The sequence below is a fragment of the Typopeltis vanoorti genome, chromosome 15 (genome assembly GCF_054136105.1).
Source record: "Typopeltis vanoorti isolate ZY-2024b chromosome 15, IOZ_Tvanoo_1.0, whole genome shotgun sequence".
NCBI lineage: Eukaryota > Metazoa > Arthropoda > Arachnida > Uropygi > Thelyphonidae > Typopeltis > Typopeltis vanoorti.
In genome coordinates, this window is record NC_143563.1 from 19292229 (window position 1) to 19315745 (window position 23517).

Genomic DNA, 23517 nt, shown 5'->3' on the forward strand with positions numbered 1-23517 from the left:
TAATAACCAGTATGGCGTTGCACTTCGTTATACACATGCAATTATATTTATTATTGTAAATGCTATTTTGTATATTTTATCATCCCATATTGTGAATGCTTGTCCTATATTGTATATCATCCTCCTATATTTATTGTGAATGATTGTCTTATATTGTATATCATCTCATATTGTAAATATTATTTTCTTGCAATTTGTCTCTTTTTACTATGTATTAATAAGGCATGCTATGTTATATATATATATATTATAAGACATACTATGTTATATATTAATAGCTTATCTGTAATTTATCTTATCTTGTATTGTGCTGTATTGTACAGGGTGGCCATAAATTAACTTTCCCTCTTTGGAGGTATCTGTAGCTAAAACTAATACACAGAATGAGACCACATTTTATATTGAGACTTTCGAAGGCATGGGGAGATGAATTCCAGGAAAGAAAGATTTAGTACCAAAAGTCGCTGGCAGGAAAAATTTTGGCACTGGCAGAGCTGAAAGCAGTTCAAATATTTGCAGTAAATGCATTCCACCAACATACACAAATCCGTTGTGTATGTTGGTGGCATTCCCAACTTGCATCTCTTAAAAGAGAACATAAAACGGGCTGTTATGAACATCCAATTCAACTCCTTACTCTCAGCTGTAGAGCATGTCGCACACCGGATGCAATTTGTTGTACGCAAGAAAGGTTAGCACATGGAAAATTGTCTATGTGGTCCAGGAGACCCTGATTCTGATGAATAAAACATTATTTCCTGTGAGTTCAATCACTACATTAATTTCTGTGTCTCTCGCAAGTTGTTGTTTTAGTTTAATTATTATTATTCTTATTATCATTGTAATGCGGCATATATTCCAGCTGGAATGAGTGACGCGGCTTTCGTTTACACCGTCAAAATGTTATTATTCCATTTTATCTGCCTTTAATGTAATTATCCGCTTGTTTTTGGCTCTGCCAGCGCCAAAATTTCCCTTACCTGTGACTTTTGGTACTAAAATTTTTTTTGCGAAAATCATCTCCCCATGCCTTAAAAAGTCTCAATATAAAATTTAGTCTCATTCCGTTTATTGGTTTTAGCTATAAATGCCTCCCAAGAGGGAAAGTTATTTTATGACCACCCTGTATTTTGTTTAATGTTGGTAAATGTTAATACTATTACTGTTAAAAAAAAAATATATATATATATATATATATTCTTACCAACTGTCTTTGAAACATATTGGAGAAAATGGTTATTGCCAGACTCTTTGTTATTTAGAAAGAAATTATTTTTTCTCTAGCACACAACATGGCTTTCCTAGATCCTGATTAACATTGGACCATTTGGTCCATCTAGAAACATGTAAGATGCAGTCCTGTAAGTAAATATCTGGTTTCAGTTTTCTTTGATGTGGAAAAGCTTGGATATATTAGAAAGCCTGGTATATCAGAAGACTTCTATAATGTCCGTCTCAGGAAGCATCCTCCTGTTTTTGTTAAAATCTTTCTCTCTACTCAAATCTTTCAAGTCCAAATGGGAAGCACATTATCTCAGCCTTATTGCCAAGAAGAGGGTGTTCCACAAGGCTCTGTCTTAAGTGTGGCATTCTTGCCATTAAAATCAAGTAATCATTTCCTCCCACCTCAGGTATGCTCTGTAGGTTGATGAATTCACAATTTTCTGTCACAAAGATGACTTCAACAAGACATTGATCATATCTGTTTAGTGTTTCTTAGTAATGTGTTCAGGTGTTCAGCAGAAAAACGCATCCGTGTACACTTTTACCAAAAAACACAATCTTCACCAGTCCATAGTTAAGGATGAGACAAATTGTTATCCTACTAGTGACAGAAGCCAATTTCTTAGGACTCATTTTTGATGAAAAAAGTGTAGCATAGCATTAAATACTTTTTACATTCTATCTTCTACAGAATAGAGTATTTGAATGTTCCTTGCTTTGCTTTTATCTTGCACTTGTTCACTCACAACTTGATTAGTGTCTATATTTCTGTAAGTAGGAGTAACTCACAACAGTTTGATGCTATTTGTCATCAAGGTATATGAATAGCTTCTGGTGTATTTGGCACATTACTCATGCAAATCCTTTTAATGCTGCTCTCCTGATTTAAAAAACTGCTCAGACCAAATATCTGAAATAATCCTTGGAATGAGGGCCTTCATTTCTTATTGCAGTTGACTCTTCTGGTTCCTTATGCTGTTGACACAACTTCTACCTTTCTTTGTTCTCACCTCTCCCACATCCTGATGGTACTGTGGTAACATCACCTAAAGATAAGGTAAACCTCTTGGTATCACTATTTTCCTTTGGTTCTTGTAGATGACCAAGGCAAATCTCTTCTCTGTTTAACACAAATGACTTCCAGCATTCCCTTTCTGATCTTTCACCATAATAGATGCCAAAAAGACTCTTGGTCATCCAGATAGTATTCTCCATCTGTACTAGAAAACTTGTACCCCAGAAGTAACTCCTATCCTGTATCCCTTATTGAAGTTATCATACTCATCTACCCAACAGCATTGAAGCAACCTTTATCCTAACTCCTTTGAAGGAGTTAGAAGTCATCTATTGAGAGACTGTTAATGGTCAAATCACCAATTAATGAGTGATTGTCAATATGGATTCTGCCACTCTCAATTCATGGCTAATCTGGCTAACTTTACTCACCTTTGGACACAAGCCATGGAGAAGGTTGGAGAAGCTTGCATGGTTTCTCACAATTTTTCTGAGGCATTTGAGTGAGTCCGTAAGAAAGTCTTGATGCCCTTTATAACTGAATTTTGATTGCCAGTTTCCTCTCATCAGATTTCTTTATCAATGTTGGAGTACCATATAGTTCTCTGCTTTCTCCCATAAATGCTTCCTCTTGTATTTCAGTGATCTCTCAACTAACTTCAATTCCTATCCATAGTTTTGCTGATGATAATTCATCTCATTCTGGGGAATATGGGAGAAAAAATCTTTTGTTTTCCCCCATAAGAAAGATTTTGCTTCACTCCCCTCTCCCACTTTTGATAATATTCCAATTGCCATTCAAGATCTTTTCTCCTTTTATGTTGATGTGGACATCTTTCTCTTGTACTTTAGTGATCTCTCACTAACCTCAATTCTTATCCATAGTTTTGCTGATGACAGTACATCCCATTCTGAGGAATATGGGGAAATTTTTATTTATTTATTTATTTTTTTTCATAAGAAAGATCTTGCTTCACTCCCCTCCCCACTTTTGATAATATTCTAGTTGCCATTCAAGATCTTTTTTCCTCTCATACTGATGGGGACATCTAGCTTAGTCTATTATGGCACAGACATCACCTCTATACCCTCAAATCCTCCTTTAGAATGCTTAAGTGTATCAGAAGAGGCCAAAATACATGATTTTTCCCTCTCCTACTGACTTTTCTAAGTGGCATTTTTCTATTTTTGCATTGTTTTTTCTATAGGTATTTTTAGGGGGGGTGGTTCCACTGAACTGGTTCCATAAAATGCTTAGAGAAACATTTTATTCTAACAAAACTGGTTTCTGTCTGCAAAAGTTTTGTTTTATTTAAAAAGTAAAACAAAACTTTTATATTTAGTTATTAAAAGCATTGTTTGTTGTTTCTAATCAACATTACACATTGATTTCTAATATATGGGATTAATACCAGTTTACATAGGAAAAAGTCATTTTAGTTTCATATTTCATATTTTAGTTTAATTTTCATGTTTTTGTTTCATAATTAGAGTTTGAGAAATATCTGAGATAGTTACTCTGATTGAATATTTTACTCTGGATTTACATTTCTGTTATGATTTTTATGTTACTTGCAAAGCTATGGTACGTTAGTACTGTGTGTGTAGGCAAAGGGTTTTCTTTAAATTGTTTATTTCATTTTATTTTTATATTTTTTATTTATTTTTTTACACAATCCAGACCTCATTCCCCTTTCCTCCAGGAGAGACCAAATATGGAACTTTTTCAAGCTATTTCTGGCCTTTATTAAATAGGACAGTGGTTGCACACTGGATGATGAAATTCATCTCTTACCTAAAGATAATCAAACAGACATATATCCATACTAGAATTAGAATTTGTTAGTCAGAGAGCAAGTGCACTTAATACTTGGCCAGCTAGGCCAGCAAACAGATGTATAGTATATTAGGATAGTTCAACATAGTTCATTTTTCATTATTGCTAGCTTCCAACCAACAGTTTTCATCCCAATTAATTGGTAACTTGAATTATATATTATGATACCTCTAGTATTATCATTCAGTCAGGTTTCCAGTTCTTATATTCATTCAGCTGTTATATTTCATGTACAGTCTACTCTTACTATAACAAAATATTATGAAAATTCCAAACAAAACTCCATTTGTATTTACAGTGCCCTACTAAACAAAATTCATTATAGCTATCCACTGTAACAAATTATTCCTGTGATCTCTTTGAGTTTGTCATAGTGACATGGACTGTGTGTGTGTGTGTGCATGTGCCCATTTCTTTATTTATTGTTATGTTTTTTTTTCTCTTTTTTTCAGAGCAATTGAATATGATCTCTTTCGGAATATTGTTCCTTTGAAGGTTAGTTATTTTGTTTTGAAGTTATTAAGTAAGTATATAAACAGCAGAAAGGTAATTGGCAAATCTACCAAATTCTCTTAATTATTCCAAATAAATCATTAGGCTTTATAAATGTGCATAAACATAGACTTTGTGTAAACTGTACAAAGTCTGCTATGTGAAATGTGAAACCCATAGGAAAAGTAAAGAATATAATAGGCTTTACTTTATAGTTGTTGGTTCATGTTTTGGTTCTCAATAACTTTTGTTCTCTTGTCGAAAAAAATCTTCCTTTTTTTAATACATGATTTTTAACAACTTTAGTGCATACACACACATCTAATTGGCCTAAATGTATCAAAATACATTCTCACTTTCAAAATTTCATTTTAAAATGGTTTGCCTGTAAGTTATTTAATATACTCTTGGGGGAGGGAAAATGGAGTTGTGACCATCTGTTGGGAATATAACAGTGAGGAGAATTAACAATATGTAAAGCAACTGAAAGTGTTTTTCTCATTTTCCAAAAAATAGTTTTCATATTTAAAGAGAAAATGTTTTATGACTAAAAACGTTCAACAACAAGGAAATGTATTACTTGTAAAATATGAAATATACACCCACAGTTCGAACCACTACCTAAAATGAAATTGGTAGCTTTAGGACTTAATAAACATCAAAAGTATATAAATAGACCAGAAATTTGAATTAAACACTGAAAAATCATTACAAGAAAAATAAATAAATAAATTCATACAAATAAATGTGAAATTACATTGGCATGTGTTAACTGTCTGCAGTTAATGATAGAAGGTGATTTTTGGTGAAGTTGAAGTCTCTGATGTTAAAAGATTTAATAAGTGATTTCCATATGTCACTTAATATCAGGTCCTTGGCTTTTATTCAGCAGCCCATCTGAATAGATGACCGTAACCAATTCCTTCAAAAGTCTGGATTAAAAATTTTTTTCTACCTAAGGCACATGGTTGAAATGTTCTATTCAATTTCATGGTTGGAAAGTGAACCAAGGACTTGTGCTTCAGATCTATTGTTCACTTCTCAACATAAAAATCAACATTTAGAATTCATGGCTTCATAAAGTTTCTCTGCATGAATCTTACAAAAGTGATATATTCATCATCATCATCATCATCATCAAATTCCTGCCATGTACCCTCAAGGGGTGTACAGGATATGACAGTACTACATGAAAAAATTACATCATTACTAACTTCCTATCTCATTTTTTTTATTTTGGTTTAACCAATAAGAATACAATTTGGTCGGCTAAATCCCAAATTGCCAGCCCATCCTCGTTTGTTCAGTATCAAAGTAGATACCCAACAGGGTGCAAATTGCCAGCCCATCCTCGTTTGTTCAGTATCAAAGTAGATACCCAACAGGGTGCACCACGAGAAGGTGAGGATTGGACATTAGGTCAGAAGCCCTGGTCGGTTCTCCGCATTCCTTTAAAGGCTATGTGGAGGTCTCCTCTCAGTTATACAGCTTTGACCCTTAAGCACCCCTTGTGATATATTCCCATAATTATATTTACCCTTTTAAAAAGATGTTTGTTTTAAAAAAAGTTATGTCCTGAAAAGTTATTTTTGTCTCGTAATAAAAGTTTAGTAATTATGAGGGTATACCGAAAAGTTATGATATCACCATGAAGAAATTGAGGTAGAACCACGTTCTAGGTGTTTATCAGAATTTTCAGCCTGGATACTGAATGAACGAGGATGGGCTGGCAATTTGGGATTTAGCTGACCAAATTGTATTCCTAATGGCTTAAACCACAATATAAAATGATGTAGTACAACATGACAAAATTTTATGCCGGCTGAGATGTCACCCAGTTAAACAAGCCTTCCATTGTGGTTGCAGGGCAAACAGCAAAAAGTCAGCTACTGAAACAAATCCTGAAACATACCCCCAACTCAACATCACCAGAGTTCAAGATTGGTACTATCAATATAAAAAGCCTGAATGGCAAAGAAATGGACCTAGCTGAGGAATTGGATAAGCACCAGATCAACTTAATAGGAGTGACTGAAACAAAAAAGACAAAAACTGGTGAGATCTTTCTGAGCAATAAATACAAAATGTTATATTCAGGCAATAACAATCAGGGAAAAGGAGTAGCTATAGTATTCAACAATAAATACGAGTCTAATCTTCTTGAATGGCAGACAGTCTCAAGCATAGTGATGTGGGCAAATATGAGAATGGGGAACTGGACAATGAGACTTATTTGTGCCTATGGTCCCACAGAAGGTTCTACTAAGATAGAAGTGGAGGAATTTTTTGAGGCTTTAGAGAAAGCAACTGACAAATGAAAAAGGAAAAGTTGGTCCTTGTTGGATAGCAGAGTAGGAAATGATTGTCATACATACAAAAATATTTGAGAAAATTTGGAGAAAAGAGCAAAGCTAATAATAATGACAAATACCTGTTGGATTTCTGCTCAGGACACGGACTGGTTATTACTAACACCATGTTCCAACATAAAATGTGTGCAATTGTAAACCATTTGAAATTAATATACTTATTAGATTCTAATAATTGGCATACTTTCAATTCTGTTATTGTAATTTGAAATTATCAAGTGTTCTGTTTTGAAAAGACATTCTCGTTGCGCCAACAGATATGTCAGCCATTATACTTAATTTCTCACGCCACTTACATGGAATACACATGCTCGCCGAGGAGATTGATAGCTGACAGACAGAGTGAGAGTTCGGTATTGGGAGGGGGGTAATAAGGAAAACAAAAGAGCTAATGGAAGTTTAAGAACACAGACTGGAGGAATTTTGTTCTTGGGAAGTTCTTTAAACTTTACATGACAGCCGGGAGAATATTAATACATGATTTTGAAAAGGAATCGGTGAACTGTGAGTCTTTAAACTGGAGGAGTTGAGACTGTCAACAAGTGCTTAGTTTATAAAAGAAGATATTGCAGTTGATGTTCTAATTGAATGTTTGAGGAAACACCGAATGGAAAGTTTCGTCTGTCTTAAGGACGCCAGATCTATTTGTTATTTTTGCTGGAAAAGGCGACGGAATTAGCTCAACTTGGATATGTTGTTTATGAGGTAGTAGAAGAAACTTTCTTTCTCTGGTACAAAAATTAGTGAATTGCGCATCAAATTGAGCTGCAAGAGGTAAGAGTTTGTTATTTGTTATCTATTTGTTATTTTTGCTGGAAATGGCGATGGAATTAGCTCAACTTGGATATGTAGTTTACGAGGTAGTAGAAGAAACTTTCTTTCTCCGGTACAAAAATTAGTGAATTGTGCATCAAATTGAACTGCAAGAGGTAAAAGTATTTATACTTCAATAAGACAGGAGGAATAATATTGTATGCTAGATAAGGGTGATAAGGGAGGATCCCATGGAAAAGAAGGAAATATATATATTTTTGGAAAAGGCTCTAACAAAGAAATTGACTCTGATGAACATTTTTGTTGTGAAAACATGGTGTTTATAATAGGTAGGTGTAATTGAGTGTATGTTAAACAATCAGTAATAGAATGAGTCAGAAAATGGTTGATTTTAATATTTTTGGATAAGCAAATCTCTAAAGTGTAGATTTATTTTAGAAGGCCTTGGATCCTGTATTTTGTAGTTATGTAATTTTATTTAAAGTGTATATATTGTTTTACTTTTATTAAATGTGTATATTTTTTGTATTTGGTCTTGAGTCACTGATATTCCGAACTCTAACAGTTAAAAGTCATTTTGCCAATCGGAATGGAACCATTGTGTAATAATAAACACTCAGTGTAAAATTCTCCTTTATCGAGATGAATAAAAATAAAAAGCAATCTCATTACAGTAGGAAGTTAACTGAATAAATTTATGTGTGAATAAGAGAGAAATTAGTCAAAACACTAAATTAACTGTATGTGAGACAACAGTGTTCAAACCAATTTTAATTTAAGGATCTGAGAGCTGAGTTAGAAATAAAACACGTGACCAAAGACTAGAGACCACAGATATGAGACTCCTGAGAAAGATTAGTGGAGTGAATAGATGGCATCCATGGAAATATCATATTAAAAACAAGGATATTAGGAAAGAACTTGACATTGTTAGCAGAGCTAATCTCAGGTGGTTAGTTAAACAGAATGGGAGAGGAAAGATTAGCAAAACAAGTGTTCTCTGCCAAGTTGGCAGGAAAAAAGACCCAGAGGAAGACCAAGATATAGGTGAATACAGCCAAAATGCCTTAGAAGACAGAAATATAATATCTGGTAATGTTGGAGTCTTGACAGGTAACAGATTGATTTGGAGGAAAATTTTAGATAAGAAGTTAGTAATGATGTAAGTTTTTCATGTAGTACTATCATATCCTGTACACCCCTTGAGGGTACACGTCAGGATCCTTTTTTTTTAGTGTTACACAGTAATCAGCATTCATTTTAGAAATTCTGGACTTTACAACCGTGTTATAAATAACTATTTTAATTTCCCAATGTTTTGACCTTCATATTAAGGTCATCATCTGGAGTATATACAAATATACAAGGACAAGCTGAGTTACATTTCACACAGTATGCTAAAGAGACAATGATTTGATCAATGGTTATTCTCAGTGGTGAGCTATGGAAATTTTAACAAAGGGCTCGCATTGTTGAGCAAAAAAAAAAAAAAAAAGGTCTAACTTAGCCCTTATAATACTTATGTTGCAACTTTGTAGAGCTTCTGACAGATGATAATTCATGTAGGATATCAATCATTAATGCTAGATCTTTTAAAAATTCTAAATTGAGAAGTCGGTTTAAAATGCCCTTATATTTATCGTTTGATGCAAAATGCTTGCATAAAGCTGGGTAATTTCTTCACAAAGCAAGAGCCGTTCGTAAACTGCTAGCTGCCCATCGTGGTCCAAACACACGGCCGATCTTTAAAATTTCGATGCCAAGGTCTTTTGCAATCGTATTTAATTCTCGTTGATTTTTTGGTGATTGATGATAAAAAGCATATAATTTATCCATAAATATTTCAAAATGATTTATTTCTTTAATGTTTTTTATTGAATCGTCTAATGCTAAGTGTAAACGATGAGCGCAATGCCAAATCACAAAGTTGGAAAATTTTTTTAGAAGCTTGATTGCAACACCTGATTTGTTTCCTAACATTACACTAACTCCATCAGAACAAAATGCAATGAAATGATTTTTTATATAGTTATCAGAACATCCATATGAATTTAAAGTAGCAATTATAGTAGCATGTATACATTCCACGGTGGTATTTTCTAGTTCTACAAGATTATTAAACAAGAACAAGTGGCTCGCAAATTTGAGAAAAAAATTAACAAAGGGCTCGTGTGAGCCCTTTATAGCTCACCACTGGTTATTCTACTGGCATGTCCTCTAGTGAAAATATAATATAAAAAAAAAAATTAAATAAAAATACAAATAAAATTAAAAAATTAATTAATTTTTTACAGACAACACAAACGCATACAGTTCACAGTTGAGATTGAAAAGCAGAACACACTTCCATTTCTAGGTACACTTGCCACACGTCTTCATTCTGGCAGTCTTTCCTTCACTGTTTACCGGAAGAAACCGATACATACTGACCAATATATACGCATAAATTCCTACCACCACCTAACACAAAAAATAGGTGTCATTAATACTCTAAAAAACGGCTTTGAAATTTGCTCCAATGAACAATGCTTAAAGATGAATTTAAAGTTATCAGCAATAGTTTCCTAAAAAATGGTTACAGCCAAAACACTATCGACAGAATTCTCTATAAGACATCACTAAAGAGCAAAGATAAACTAGACTTCAATAAAACTATAACCATTCCTTACATTAAGGGAACATCAGATAAAATAAAAAGAATACTACAGAAATACAACCTTAAAGCCACCTTTAAACCTGCAAAATTAAAAAGCTTACTTAACTCATCCAAAGACCCACTCCCTCTGCTGGCCTACCCTGGGGTATACTGGATTTATTGCACATGTAACTACCATATATATAGGGGAAACAGGACGCACAATCCCTATCAGACAAAAGGAACATAAACGACACATTAAATATAATAACTATGGTGAAGCTGGCCTTTCTCATCATGTCCTGAATACTTTACATAGAATTGACTGGAAAAGCACCAGTTGTTTACATCACACCAAAACATGGTATGAACGTAAATTTAAGGAGGCCTGTAAGATTCTTATTAACCACCCTAATCTTAACATTAATGATGATCTAAAAATCCCAAACATATGGAAGGCACATATTCTACCCACTTAACCTTTCTCCCTAAGTGTTAATTATAAATAGGACCATAGGTAATCCAGGATCTTAAATCTAATATAACAATGGTCATGTTAAATTAGGACATCATTTTCGCTGTAACAAAACTATCTATATGAATTGAATGTCTCTTCGATGTTATAATAGCTTTGATCTAGTTATTTTATTTTATTTCATTTATTTATTGTAATTTTATTCTATTCGTTTTTATTATAAAATTAGTTTAATATCTTGGGGAGGGCCGATGGGGCCATATTAAATATTGAACCGATAAGAACAGATACTACACTTTTTTTTTTTTGTTTTGTTGCCTTCTGGCTGAGTGTAGTACCTGTACTTACCAGCTTAATATTTGATATCAGCTACAAGATATTAAACTGATTTTTGGAAGGTGGTGAAGTGCTTGGGGCTTACTTCACCTTTGCCATGAGTTACCTGGTATTGTAAAACCTTGTCCTCCGTGTATCACTTCTTGGCCTTATATATACATTTCTTATATATATCTTTGCCTTATAGATATAGATATTTCTGTGTGTGCTGAGTTGAGATGTAAAATGTATTTTTTTTTATGTGGTTGTGGTCAGAAAAGTTTGAAAAAAAAAATTTCTAAGTAGTTAACTTTTAGCCTGCACTGGGTGAACAAACTCACTCTTGTGTCTACAAGTTGCAGAGGCATGTTTATTTAGAGTGTCTATAGCCTAATAGTATAGTCACTTGAACTTTTGCAAACATTAGGGATTTTTGTTGCTACATTGATAAAGATAATTAATTTAGTGCTTGCGGTTTTTCAGGTTACAGCTAGACAAGAAAATGCCATCTTTGATGTTGACATTTTTTTTTTCATCATTATTAGTGGTTTTAGTGTCTGTTAAATCCTCAAAATGTCTAAATTGAAATGCACACATTGAGTCTGAGACTGGAAACTTGTAAAAATTAGAGAGAACATTGGTTGATTTATAATCCAGCTCTGACCATTTCACTCCATTCTCTTCCACACAGATGTTCAGTAGAAGCTGCTAGCAGTTTTTTCATATATTTCTGTGGTCACTGTTCATCCTAGCTGGCATCAGTAATTCCCTCCCTCCTACACATGCAGTAGCTATTCATCACAGTTCTAAATCTCACAGAACAGTTTTTTCATCTTCTTCATCCAGTCATTGTACTGTGATTTTTGGTACAGTTTCTCCTCTTATGTATTTCCTAAAGAGTACGGTTTACAGGTTTTTACTTGTCTCATTTATATTGTCTGCACAAATACGTATTTATATATTTTGATGTCATATGTCTTTTTTTTTATTTATTATGCCATACGCTAAATAAATACAGGTTTTTATATTCAGTATTATCGGTTCTTTTCTTCTTACTAATGTGCTTTGGAATAAATAACCTCTCGGGTATGGGAGTGGGGATTACCATAAAAAAAAAAATCTGTCTATGGAATCATATGCTTTCTTTTCCAGCTGCAGTCATTGTAGTACTTGTAAACCTAATTTATGTTGTACATTTTATTCATTTGTAAATTATTATTACTGACTGTCTTGTGAGTCAGTAATAACATGTTTGCCCTTCTGTGTTTCAATAAACATAGAAGGGCAAACATTGCCAGCAAAACGATATGTACTTTCTAACTTTCCAGACAGTCAACATCGACCAGTGTTACTGGAAATTGGTATGACACTACCTATAGCAAGATCCTTTCCACGACCGCGTTGGAATTTTAAAAAAGCAAATTGGAGAAATTTTGCGAATGAATTGGATAAATGTGTTCGGTGGATACCTGCTAGAGTTGCAGAGTACAAGAGATTTGTAGGAGCAATCATATCAACTGCAAAAAAATATATCCCTAGAGGTTACAGAAAAGATTATGTCCCTGGATGGAATGAAGAGAGTGAACTTCTCTACAGAGAGTTCCTGAAAAGTGAAGATCCTGAAATAGCAGATGAATTACTACATAGCCTGAACTCATCTCGAAAAACAAAATGGATTGATACGGTTGAAAACCTTGACTAACGATCAAGTAGAAAAGCTTGGAATCTTCTCCAACAACTATCCACAACTAATCTACCTAAAAGAAAAAGCACAATCATCTCCCCTTAGAAAATAGCTAATCAAATCGTTAATATATCAAGGGCACCTAGGGACCATGAACATACCAAGAAAGTTAAGAAAGAACTTAGAGCTTTAAAAATAAATGCCCCTGCTTTCTCACAATATGTCTCAGTCTTCACTATAGATGAAGTAAAAGCCGTCATAAAAGATATCAAAGCAGGCAAGGCCCTAGGCTTCGATGTCCATCCTGAATTTCTGATTAATAGTGGGCCAAATACTATAAAATGGCTCTGTGAATTCTTTTCTGATATATTATTGACTGGCCGACTACCTAGCCAGTTTAAGAAGTCAAAAATAGTTGCTATTCTTAAACCTGGAAAACCACCCCAGGAGGCAAAAAGTTATAGACCTATTGCTTTATTGAGTTGCACCTATAAAATGTTAGACCGCCTTCTATACAACAGATTGTCCATACCAATTATGCAGCATGTCCTAATTGTGCAAGCTGGTTTTAGAGAAAGACGTGGTTGCTGTGATCAAGTTCTCACTTTAACATCATACATAGAAGCTGGATTTCAAAAGCAAGAAAAAACATCAGCTGTCTTCTTGGACCTAACAGCAGCCTATGATACAGTATGGCGTGAAGGTCTTATATACAAATTTCTTAGCATTGTCCCATGTAAACGGACTGCACACTTAATTTCCTCCATGCTCACTGAACATTTCTTTCAAGTTATATTAGGAAATAAAATGTCCCGACAACGAAAACTTAATAATGGTCTCCCACAAGGGTCAGTATTGGCACCCTTACTTTATAACCTGTACACATATGACTTGCCTGCTACCATCTCACGCAAGTTCTGTTATGCTGATGACACTGTAATTGCCATTCGATAAAAACATGAATCAGGCTGAAGACGTACTTACAAAAGATCTGAAAACTATAGGTGAATATTATAAAAAATGGAGGCTCCAGCTCAATCCAGACAAAACAGAAGTATCAAGCTTTCACCTTAATAATCACATGGCAGATGTTACTTTACATATCTTCTTTGAAGGATGTTTACTAGGACACAATAAGTTTCCAAAGTACTTGGGCGTTACCCTGGACTGCATGCTCCTCTCTTACAAGCAACACCTAACAAACGTTTCTGCTAAGTTAAGAACCTGTAACAACATAATATAAAAACTAATAGGCACAACATGGGGAGCAACAGCCGATAATCTGTGGATTACTGCTCTTGGTCTAGTTTTCTCTGTTGCCGAATATTGCTCACCAGTGTGGCTAAATAGCACACATGTTAGACTTGTTGATAGCAAACTAAATAATACAATGAGACTGATTTCTGGCACAATTAAATCAATGCCCACACACTGGCTTCCAGCTCTTAGTAACATTGTTCCACCGAATCTGCGCAGGACTAAGGCTCTCTTACAGGAGTATAAGAAAATCTTGGAGAACACAGCCCTACCAATACATTTAGATCTCCCAGACTTAAGTGTACGACAATTGAGACCAAGACATCCACCACTACAATTAGCCCAACTACTACTACATTCTAACTTTGACTTGAAGCAAAAGTGGCAAGAACAGTGGGAGAGCCATACAGATGACATCACAAAATTTTCTCAATGAATTACAAGAAAGTTTTGATGCTTGCTCACACCTCCCACGAAAATCCTGAACTCAGCTTAATAGAATACGAACTGGTCATGGTGTATGTGCAGACATGCTTTTTAAATGGGATAAACGACCATCCCTGCCTTGTGATTGTGGAGCTCAGAGACAAACTGTGAACCATATTGTGACTCAGTGTTATCTCAGAACATATTCAGGAGACAAATTGGACTTTTTAAGTGCTACACCCAAAGCTATGAACTATCTGACCAATATGAATGTAACCTTTTAATTTTATTGGTTTTTAAAATGACTTTTGACTTTTAATTTTATATGTTATTAAAGTGACAGTGTATTCTACTGCATGTTTTGATATTCATGCCATACGAATAAATAAATAAATAAACTGACTGTCTTCTTCTAATGATGCCAATTGAAACACTAGTCAGATATTACCTGTTGTTCTTATTGTTGATATTATGATTTTGTGTCTTAATTTGCATAAAAATTGTGAAAGATACTCATTATGACATTTAAGAAGCTATATTTCGTGTTTAATTTATTTACTGTGAAATATAATGAACTTCATATTTTTCAGCAACTTGACAGTCTATTTTGTATTTTGGGCAACCATACATTCCTTTCTCCATTGCTTTTGGCCTGGATGCTAGTCAGGAGATCGAATAATGACCTGGATGCAAATGAAACAACTCAGAGACTTGGACATAATTCTTTGCAGCTTGGTGTATTTGACTACCTCACCTCTGCTTTGTCTTGTCCAACTCTTGTTGGAAATGGGGTAATAATATTTTTAGTGAATTTTTTATTCTGTACATGATCTTTCATACAAGTAATATTTTATATTTATATGTTATACTATTTTTTTTTTGTTGGTAAATACATTAGTTCTGTTTAATCTGTTAAATAGCATTACTTATTGCTAAAATACTCTGGATTAGAGATAGATGTTGGAAGTTTTTCCACTTGGTTCTGCATTACTTCAACCTTGGTATCACTTCTCGGTCTGGTTCCCACTGATGAGACCTCAATAAAAGTCGAAACTGGTATGGGTAGTGACCCTTCCCATAATGCATAGCATCATACATGTCTGTAAGGATATGTGCTTTGTATTATGGGATGCTAAGGCATGTGATGTGACGTCATTAGCACAAGTTGCCCAGTCTTGGAATAACTTCAGGTCCAAAAAGGATTAAACCAAGAATATAATTTCTTGGCATCTTTAATTTATAGTTTAACCAAGTGGAAAAACTTCCAATAAATTTGGAAATTCTCCTTCCTTCCCTTCTCATCCATCCCTTAGAATGGATAGAGTCCTTTCTAATGAGGGGTTTATGACAAATTAATGCAGCCAGCTCATCACTCCTTTGCTGCATCTAATGGCAAGTATTTTATGACTAATCTGTGTGTGTGTTCACAGGGCCGGTTTGCCTATTCCGAGGGATGAAAAAACCCTCTATCTCCGTATGAGACCGGCTAACTCACCTTTAGTCAAAAGAGACCAGATAAAGGTTCTTCATATCAAGGATGGGAACTGAACCCAAGTCTTTTTGACCAAAAGGGCTTTGTCCATACCAAATGAGCTGTGGAGGCGCTTAAATTAACAACAGAATAAGCAAAACTGTGGTATGTTGTGGATCCAGTTGAATAAATTTATATGGAATAACAGAGGAATTAGTCAAAACACTAAATTACGTATCTGAGAATTGGCCTAGAAGTAAAGCCCTTGATTAAAGGACTTTAATCAAGAGAAAAGTTGCAGGCCGAACAGATGGCATCAATAGCAGAATCGGATTAAAAAATAAGGCATTAGGAAAAAACTTGACATTTTTTGCATTCAAGAATGTGTGTGCAGGGCAAAATCGAGGTGGTATGGTCGCTTAAGCAGAATGGGAGAAGAAAGGCTAGCAAAACCGGTATTTGATGCCAAGTGTCAGGAAAAAGACCCAGAGAAAGACCAAGGTCTAGATGGATTGATTCAGTCAGAAATGCCTTAGAAGAATGAAATGATAGATAGGACAATATTGGAATGTTGACAAGTAATTTGGAGGAAAATTGTTGATAGGAGATTAATGATAATTTTAATGATATACTTAATCATGTTCTGTCATAGTAGCCTGCACACCCTTTGAGAGTACATAACAGGAAATTGATGATGAGGATTTTTTTTAATGTGATTCTAGCCCATGAAGGATTTATGTTAAACCTGTAGTACATTCGTACTGTGGGTTATAAAATGTGTGTATACATATATGCGCACGCACGCACACATGCACACACACACACACATGTTTGCATTTTTAAAATTCATTTTTCACATAGTCTTATTGAAGCCTTACTCTAGAGACCAAACATGGGGCTTTTTTCAAGTGCCTCCAATAAGTGGGGAGGTGATCTTGCACCAGGCAGTGAGATTCATCTTGTACCTAAAGACAAACACAAGCATCTTTTCTCAACATGGGATTCAAACTGGCAACCTGGTGGTCAGGAGTGGATATGCTAAAGACTCAGCTAATCAGGTGATGTTATCAGAATTTGTAGCCAAGATATAAACTGAGCATGCCTGCAATCAACTTAACAGTTTTCTTTCTTTTTTTTTTTTTAATTTTTATTTTATAGCTTTGTGTTCCATTTCAGGTTGTACATGTTTAATTAATATTAATATATTAAATCATGTTGCCATGCATTAGTTTTCTTCTTTCTGTAGAAATATGGTCTAAGTTTAGTGCTACGATACTCATTAATATAAACTCAGTTTACACAGATTTCTCATTAATGAGACATTTCATTTAATATGTATTGAAAATACAGTAGAGTGGATATGCTAAAGACTCAGCTAACCAGGTGATGTTATCAGAATTTGTAGCTGAGATATAAACTGAGTATGCCTGCAATCAACTTAACAGTTTTCTTTCTTTTTTTTTTTTTTTTTTAATTTTTATTTTATAGCTTTGTGTTCCATTTCAGGTTGTACATGTCTAATTAATATTAATATATTAAATCATTAATATAAAATCTTCATTTTAAGACTTAAATATGCAATTTCTTATGGATGTTTTTTAAGTAATGTTTTCTTTGCAAATGAAACGTTCATCTTGTAAATTTTTTTCTTAAAAAGTTTCTTACTGATAATAATGTTTAATAGGATCGTTATTAGTGACAAGATCAAATCCTTTTTTATTTTATTTTTATTTTTTTCAGATAATTGCTACAGTTGCTCATGATGTTGTGTATTCATTGCTGTGTTTGTTGTTATCTCATTTTCATGCTGACTCTTTAGGCAAACATGAGGTATTCAAATAATATTCAATAGACTTTGATGAAACAAATAGCACCCCCCCCCTCAATAGTTGTATAATGATTATTAAGATCTGATATAATAAAAATTTATAGAATTTATGAATTACATTTCAGTGACTGATGTTAATAAATCTAAATTTGATTGCTCATTTTGATATTTTGTCTATCACGATATATTAAGATATATTACACTTTTGGAATGAGGAACACCGTAACTAACATAAAAGCTATTTAGATTACATAGCAGTGCTCATGTATAGTGGAGGTATTTTGACTGATGTTGCCATGCATTAATTTTCTTCTTTCTTTAGAAATATGGTCTAAGTTTAATGATATGATACTCATTAATATAAACTCAGTTTATACAGATTTCTCATTAATGAGAAATCTGTATTAAGCTTCTTTATGTAAACCTATTTGTTTATCACAAATTTCATTTAATATGTATTGAAAATACAGTAGACACTTGCTTTAGCAAACCCCAGGTGCCAAAGAAATAATTTTTTACAGCACAAAATTCACTATAGTAAATATAGCAGAAAGAGATTGATCCCTTCTGGCTTCATTCCCATTAAAAAGCAAAGGACATGGTGTGAAATAGAACAAAGGAAATGATAGGAAATTGTACATTTATAGCAATATAAATGATTGCCAAGAACCATACATGAAACACACAAAATGATAACATGAAAAAGGACAAATGCAAACATTAATGGGAGACATAAGAAAAAAAGATAAAGTAATGGGAGATATAAGAAAAAAGATAAAGTAATGGAGACATAAGAAAGAAGAGAACTAGAATAATGGGAGATATATCAGAGAGAAGAGAACTTGAAGGGTATAAAATTATAAATATGAAAATCCAGAATTAACATTTAAATTCACTATGTTAATTGTTATATATAATGTTGTTATGTAATATATTATCATATATAATGTTGTTATGTAATATATTGTTATGTAGAATGTCGTTTATCTGAAATCTTCATAATGAACTAAATATCTACATACTGTACCATTAAAATCAAAATAACAGAAAATTTTGGTAACAGTCAGTTTTATAAATTGATCATCTCCAATTACAAACAGTGAAGGGACAGAAATGAATGTTAGTCAGCTTAAGAAGGAAAGAAAATTGATTGGCACTATTTCCTGATTAGACAAATCCAGTCATGGACAACAGGCATAAATCAATACTGTTTTCTTAGAATCTGTAAATTAAAGAAATATAGAGAAAGAAATATTAAAGAAATATAGAAAAAAAACTTTTTTCAAAAATTTTATAGTATGAAATGCTGTAAAATTTCTGAAAAAAAGTCATGCTCCATTGCCAAAAATAGCTTAGCTTTTTCTTTTCTACCTTAATACAGTATTTCTGTAATAAGGTAGTAAAAAAGTGTAATTAATATGAATTTTCTCTGTGTAAAAGCTCATTTTGTGTCTGAAAAATTCTTTATCCATATATTAAATTTAGAATTTTTGATCTAATTTTTTGTATTTAATGACACAGTCTGCACATATTTAGCTAATTATGAAGATTTAAAGTTAGTAAATAACATTAATTTAAAGCTAACATAACATTTTGAAATTTAAACACTAACTCTTCATTTTCATTTTTATAAGTTCGTATCTTCTATATTTTTCTTATGTTTTCCATCACAGTTTGTATTTGTGTTTTTTTATGTTGTTATTTTGTGTTGTTTGTTTTGTTCTTGCTAATCCTTTGTATTCTGTCATCACAGTACAGTTTCTCATGATTTCCTTTGTTCTGTTTTCTCCCATGATTTTCTTTGTTTTTCTTCATCTTCTTCCTACCATCTCCTTTGTTTATGGTTCTGGTCATACATAAACATTTTTCAGTTATCATTTTCAAATTCCTGCCATTTTCTTTCTCCACTGATTGTGATATTGTTTACTAGAAGGTTTTTGAAGGTTATGAGCATGTACTGTTTATAATAGTGAACTCAAAATAACATTGGTTGTATGGAACTTAGGCAGACTTTTCTATGGTTTCTCATAGCACATAATTTTCTTATACTTATGTTTGCTATGGTGTGTGTCCACTGTATGTTTTTATATTGTAAGAAATAAATCATCTTATTTTGGAATGGTGGACATGTTATTGAGATGCAGAGCATTTATACTGATCACATACAGTAATACTCAGTTTTATAAAAATTAAGTATTACTGTATGTGATTTATTTCTTTTGTAAAATTTCTTTTATATTTATAAAAATTAAGTGGATATTAAATCCAGCATTATTTCAAAGCAGAATTTAGAAACTATAAAAGTTTCGTATGAAATTTTACTAGAGAGCTTACAGGAATACACTCACCGATATTACAAGTTGCCCTAGCCGGACCTTATAGGAGACATGATCGCTATGACCAAGCATCCATATATACCCCTCCTATTGGTCCATTTTGAAAAGGTTTCACTGGCCTGATAGCTGTTTCAAACTGGTTGGTTTTCATCAGAGACCAGGCAGAAACTTTAAGAGAGCAAACACTTGCAGTACTATCATCATCATCATCAAATTCCTGCCATGTACCCTCAAGGGGGTGTACAGGATATGACAGTACTACATGAAAAAATTACATCATTACTAACTTCCTATCTACAATTTTCCTCCAAATCAGTCTGTTACTTGTCAAGACTCCAACATTATCAGATCTTATATTTCTATCGTCTAAGGCACTTTGTACCGTATCAATCCACCTATATCTTGGTCTTCCTCTGGGTCGTTTTCCTGCCAACCTGGCAGAGAACACTTGTTTTGCTAATCTTTCCTCTCCCATTCTATTTAAGTGACCATACCATCTGAGATTAGCTATGCTAACGCATTCCTGGATGCTGACAATGTCAAGTTCTTTCCTAATATCCTCATTTTTAATATGATATTGCCATTGATGCCATCTGTTCACGACTCTAATCTTTCTCAGGACTCTCATATCTGCGGTCTCTAGTCTTTGGTCAAGTGTTTTACTTCTGACCCAGCTCTCAGATCCATAAGTTAAAATTGGTTTGAACACAGTCTTGTATACAGCTAATTTAGTGTTCCGACTAATTTCTTTCTTATTCCATATGAATTTATTCAATTGACTTCCCACGATACCAGCTTTGCTGATTCTGTTGTCTATTTCTATATTTAGTTTACCATCTTCAGTAAAAATTGTGCCTAAGTAGCTGAAACGTTTTACTTGTTCCACAGGTTCTCCACTCACAACACAGTTGACATTTTCAATGATTCTGCCTATTTTCATTGTCTTTGTCTTTTTATTGCTGACCTTCATACCATATCTATTACAACAGCTATTCAATTTAGTCAGAGAATCTTGCAGACTTGTAGCGGATTTATTTAGAAGTATAACATCATCCGCATAAAGCAAAGTGCTGACATTAACATCTCCAATTTTGATATCAGGTTTAATACCACATTCCTTCATAATGTGATCCATATAGATAATGAATAACAGAGGGGATAATGTACATCCTTGTCTCACACCAGATTTAAGATTAAACCATCTTCCTGTACTTCCTTCAATTCTAATTGCTGACTCACAACTCAAATAAAGACTAAGTATTGCTTGATATAATGCCCCATTGACACCATATAACTGCAGCGTATTGAATAGCTTCTCTCTTGGCACCTTGTCATATGCCTTTTCCAAATCGACAAAACTTAAATACAGATCTTTGTTATATTCCCATGCTTTCTCGACTATTTGTCGTAAAGTGAAGATCTGATCCTGACAGCCTCTATTTGGCCTTAATCCAGCTTGTTCTTCACCAAGCTTTTCTTCCACAATTCTTCTCAACCGTTTCTCAAGTATACTTGCATAGATCTTGCCAGGAACACTCAGTAGGGAAATACCTCTGTAATTCTCACATTCAGTTTTATTTCCCTTTTTATATATGGGTACTATGAGAGCTCTACTCCAATCATCGGGAATTCGTCCCTCTGTCCAGGCTTTCTGAACTATGCAGTGCAGCCACTGTAAGACTCTTATACCACCATACTTCAGCATTTCTGGTCGAATATCATCTACTCCTGTTGCCTTTCCACATTTCAAGCCTTTGATGGCTTTTTCTACTTCAAGTATGGATATGTATTCCTGACTGCATGCCTGGTCAGTGTTTTTTATCACTGTGCTGTCATCACTGCTTTGTTCATTTAGCAGTTTTTCAAAGTAATTACTCCATACTTCAAGGATATCTTTTTCTCCTGTTTTCATTTCACCTTTATCATCTCTAATTCCTTTTACAGCACTCTTTCCTCCATTCCTAAGCTTCTTCAACAACCTCCAGAATATTTTGCCACCTTCTTGATATTTATTTTCTATATTCTTGCCAAAGTCCTCCCATGACTTTTGTTCTAGTTTTACACACTGTTTAGCTTTCTTACATTTGTCTCTGTATTCTGTAAGAGTAAAAGCTGACTTATTTGACAGGAACTTTTGATATGCTTTCTTCTTTTCCTTCACTGCCTCTTTAACTTCCTGTGTCCACCAGGGAGTTCTGATTTTTTTATCTTTGCACACAACCTCACCACATGCCTCTCTGGCAGAATCAATCAATGTTTCCTTCAGAGTTTGCCACTGAATCTCCAAGGTTTGATTCCTGTTCTCAAACTCTTTCATTTTCTTTTCAATAATATTTCTGTATTTTAGTCTACAGTTTACATCTGAGAGCTGCTCAACTTTTATTCGCTTTAAAACTTTCTTACATGTTATTCTTTTCAATATGAAATTCAATTTTATCCTGCTCAAGACTAAATAGTGATCACTTCCAATTTCAAATCCTCTGTACACTCTGGTGTCCTGCACCAGGGAGAAAACATCACTATCAACAATAACATAGTCAATGAGACTTTTCTTATTCCTAGCCTCTTCTCTCCATGTGAATTTGTGCACATTTTTATGTTGGAACATGGTGTTAGTAATAACCAGTCCATGTCCTGAGCAGAAATCCAACAGATATTTGCCATTATTATTAGCTTTGCTCTTTTTTCCAAATTTTCCCAAAATATTTTTGTATGTCTCACAATCATTTCCTACTCTACTATTTAGATCCCCAACAAGGACCAACTTTTCCTTTTTCATTGTGTCAGTTGCTTTTTCTAAAGCCTCAAAAAATTCCTCCACTTCTACCTTAGTAGAACCTTCTGTGGGACCATAGGCACAAATAAGTCTCATTGTCCAATTCCCCATTCTCATATTTGCCCACATTACTCTACTTGAGACTGACTGCCATTCAAGAAGATTAGCCTCGTATTTTGTGTTGAATACTATGGCTACTCCTTCTTTTCCTTGATTGTTATTGCCTGAATATAACATTTTGTATTTATTGCTCAGAAAGATCTCACCAATTTTGGTCTTTTTTGTTTCAGTCACCCCTATTATGTCGATCTGGTACTTATCTAATTCCTCAGCTAGCTCCATTTCTTTGCCATTCAGGCTTCTGACGTTGATAGTACCGATCTTTAACTCTGGTGATGTTGAGTTGGGGTTTGTTTTCAGATTTGTTCCAGTAGCTGACTTTTCGCTGTTCGCCCTGGTTCCCTGGCGAAAACAACGGGGGCCTTGTTTAACCGGGCGACGCCCCAGCCGGCATGAAATTTTGTCATGTTGTACCATCATTTTTTATTTTGGTTTAACCAATAAGAATACAATTTGGTCGGCTAAATCCCAAATTGCCAGCCCA

At 33.9% G+C, this 23517-nt stretch overlaps 1 protein-coding gene and 1 pseudogene across 1 annotated transcript in view; both read left to right on the forward strand.

Annotated features, from left to right (window-relative positions):
• Window positions 1-23517, forward strand: part of LOC150098437 (nucleoporin NUP188-like) — a 197558-nt gene that overhangs the window by 143050 nt on the left and 30991 nt on the right. The window contains exons 14-16 of the mRNA XM_090405211.1: window positions 4528-4570; window positions 15093-15293; window positions 17714-17803. Coding sequence (XP_090261337.1) covers window positions 4528-4570; window positions 15093-15293; window positions 17714-17803 — 334 coding nt within the window. The remainder of the gene's footprint in view (window positions 1-4527; window positions 4571-15092; window positions 15294-17713; window positions 17804-23517) is intronic.
• LOC150098438 (U2 spliceosomal RNA) lies at window positions 11126-11301 on the forward strand (annotated as a pseudogene).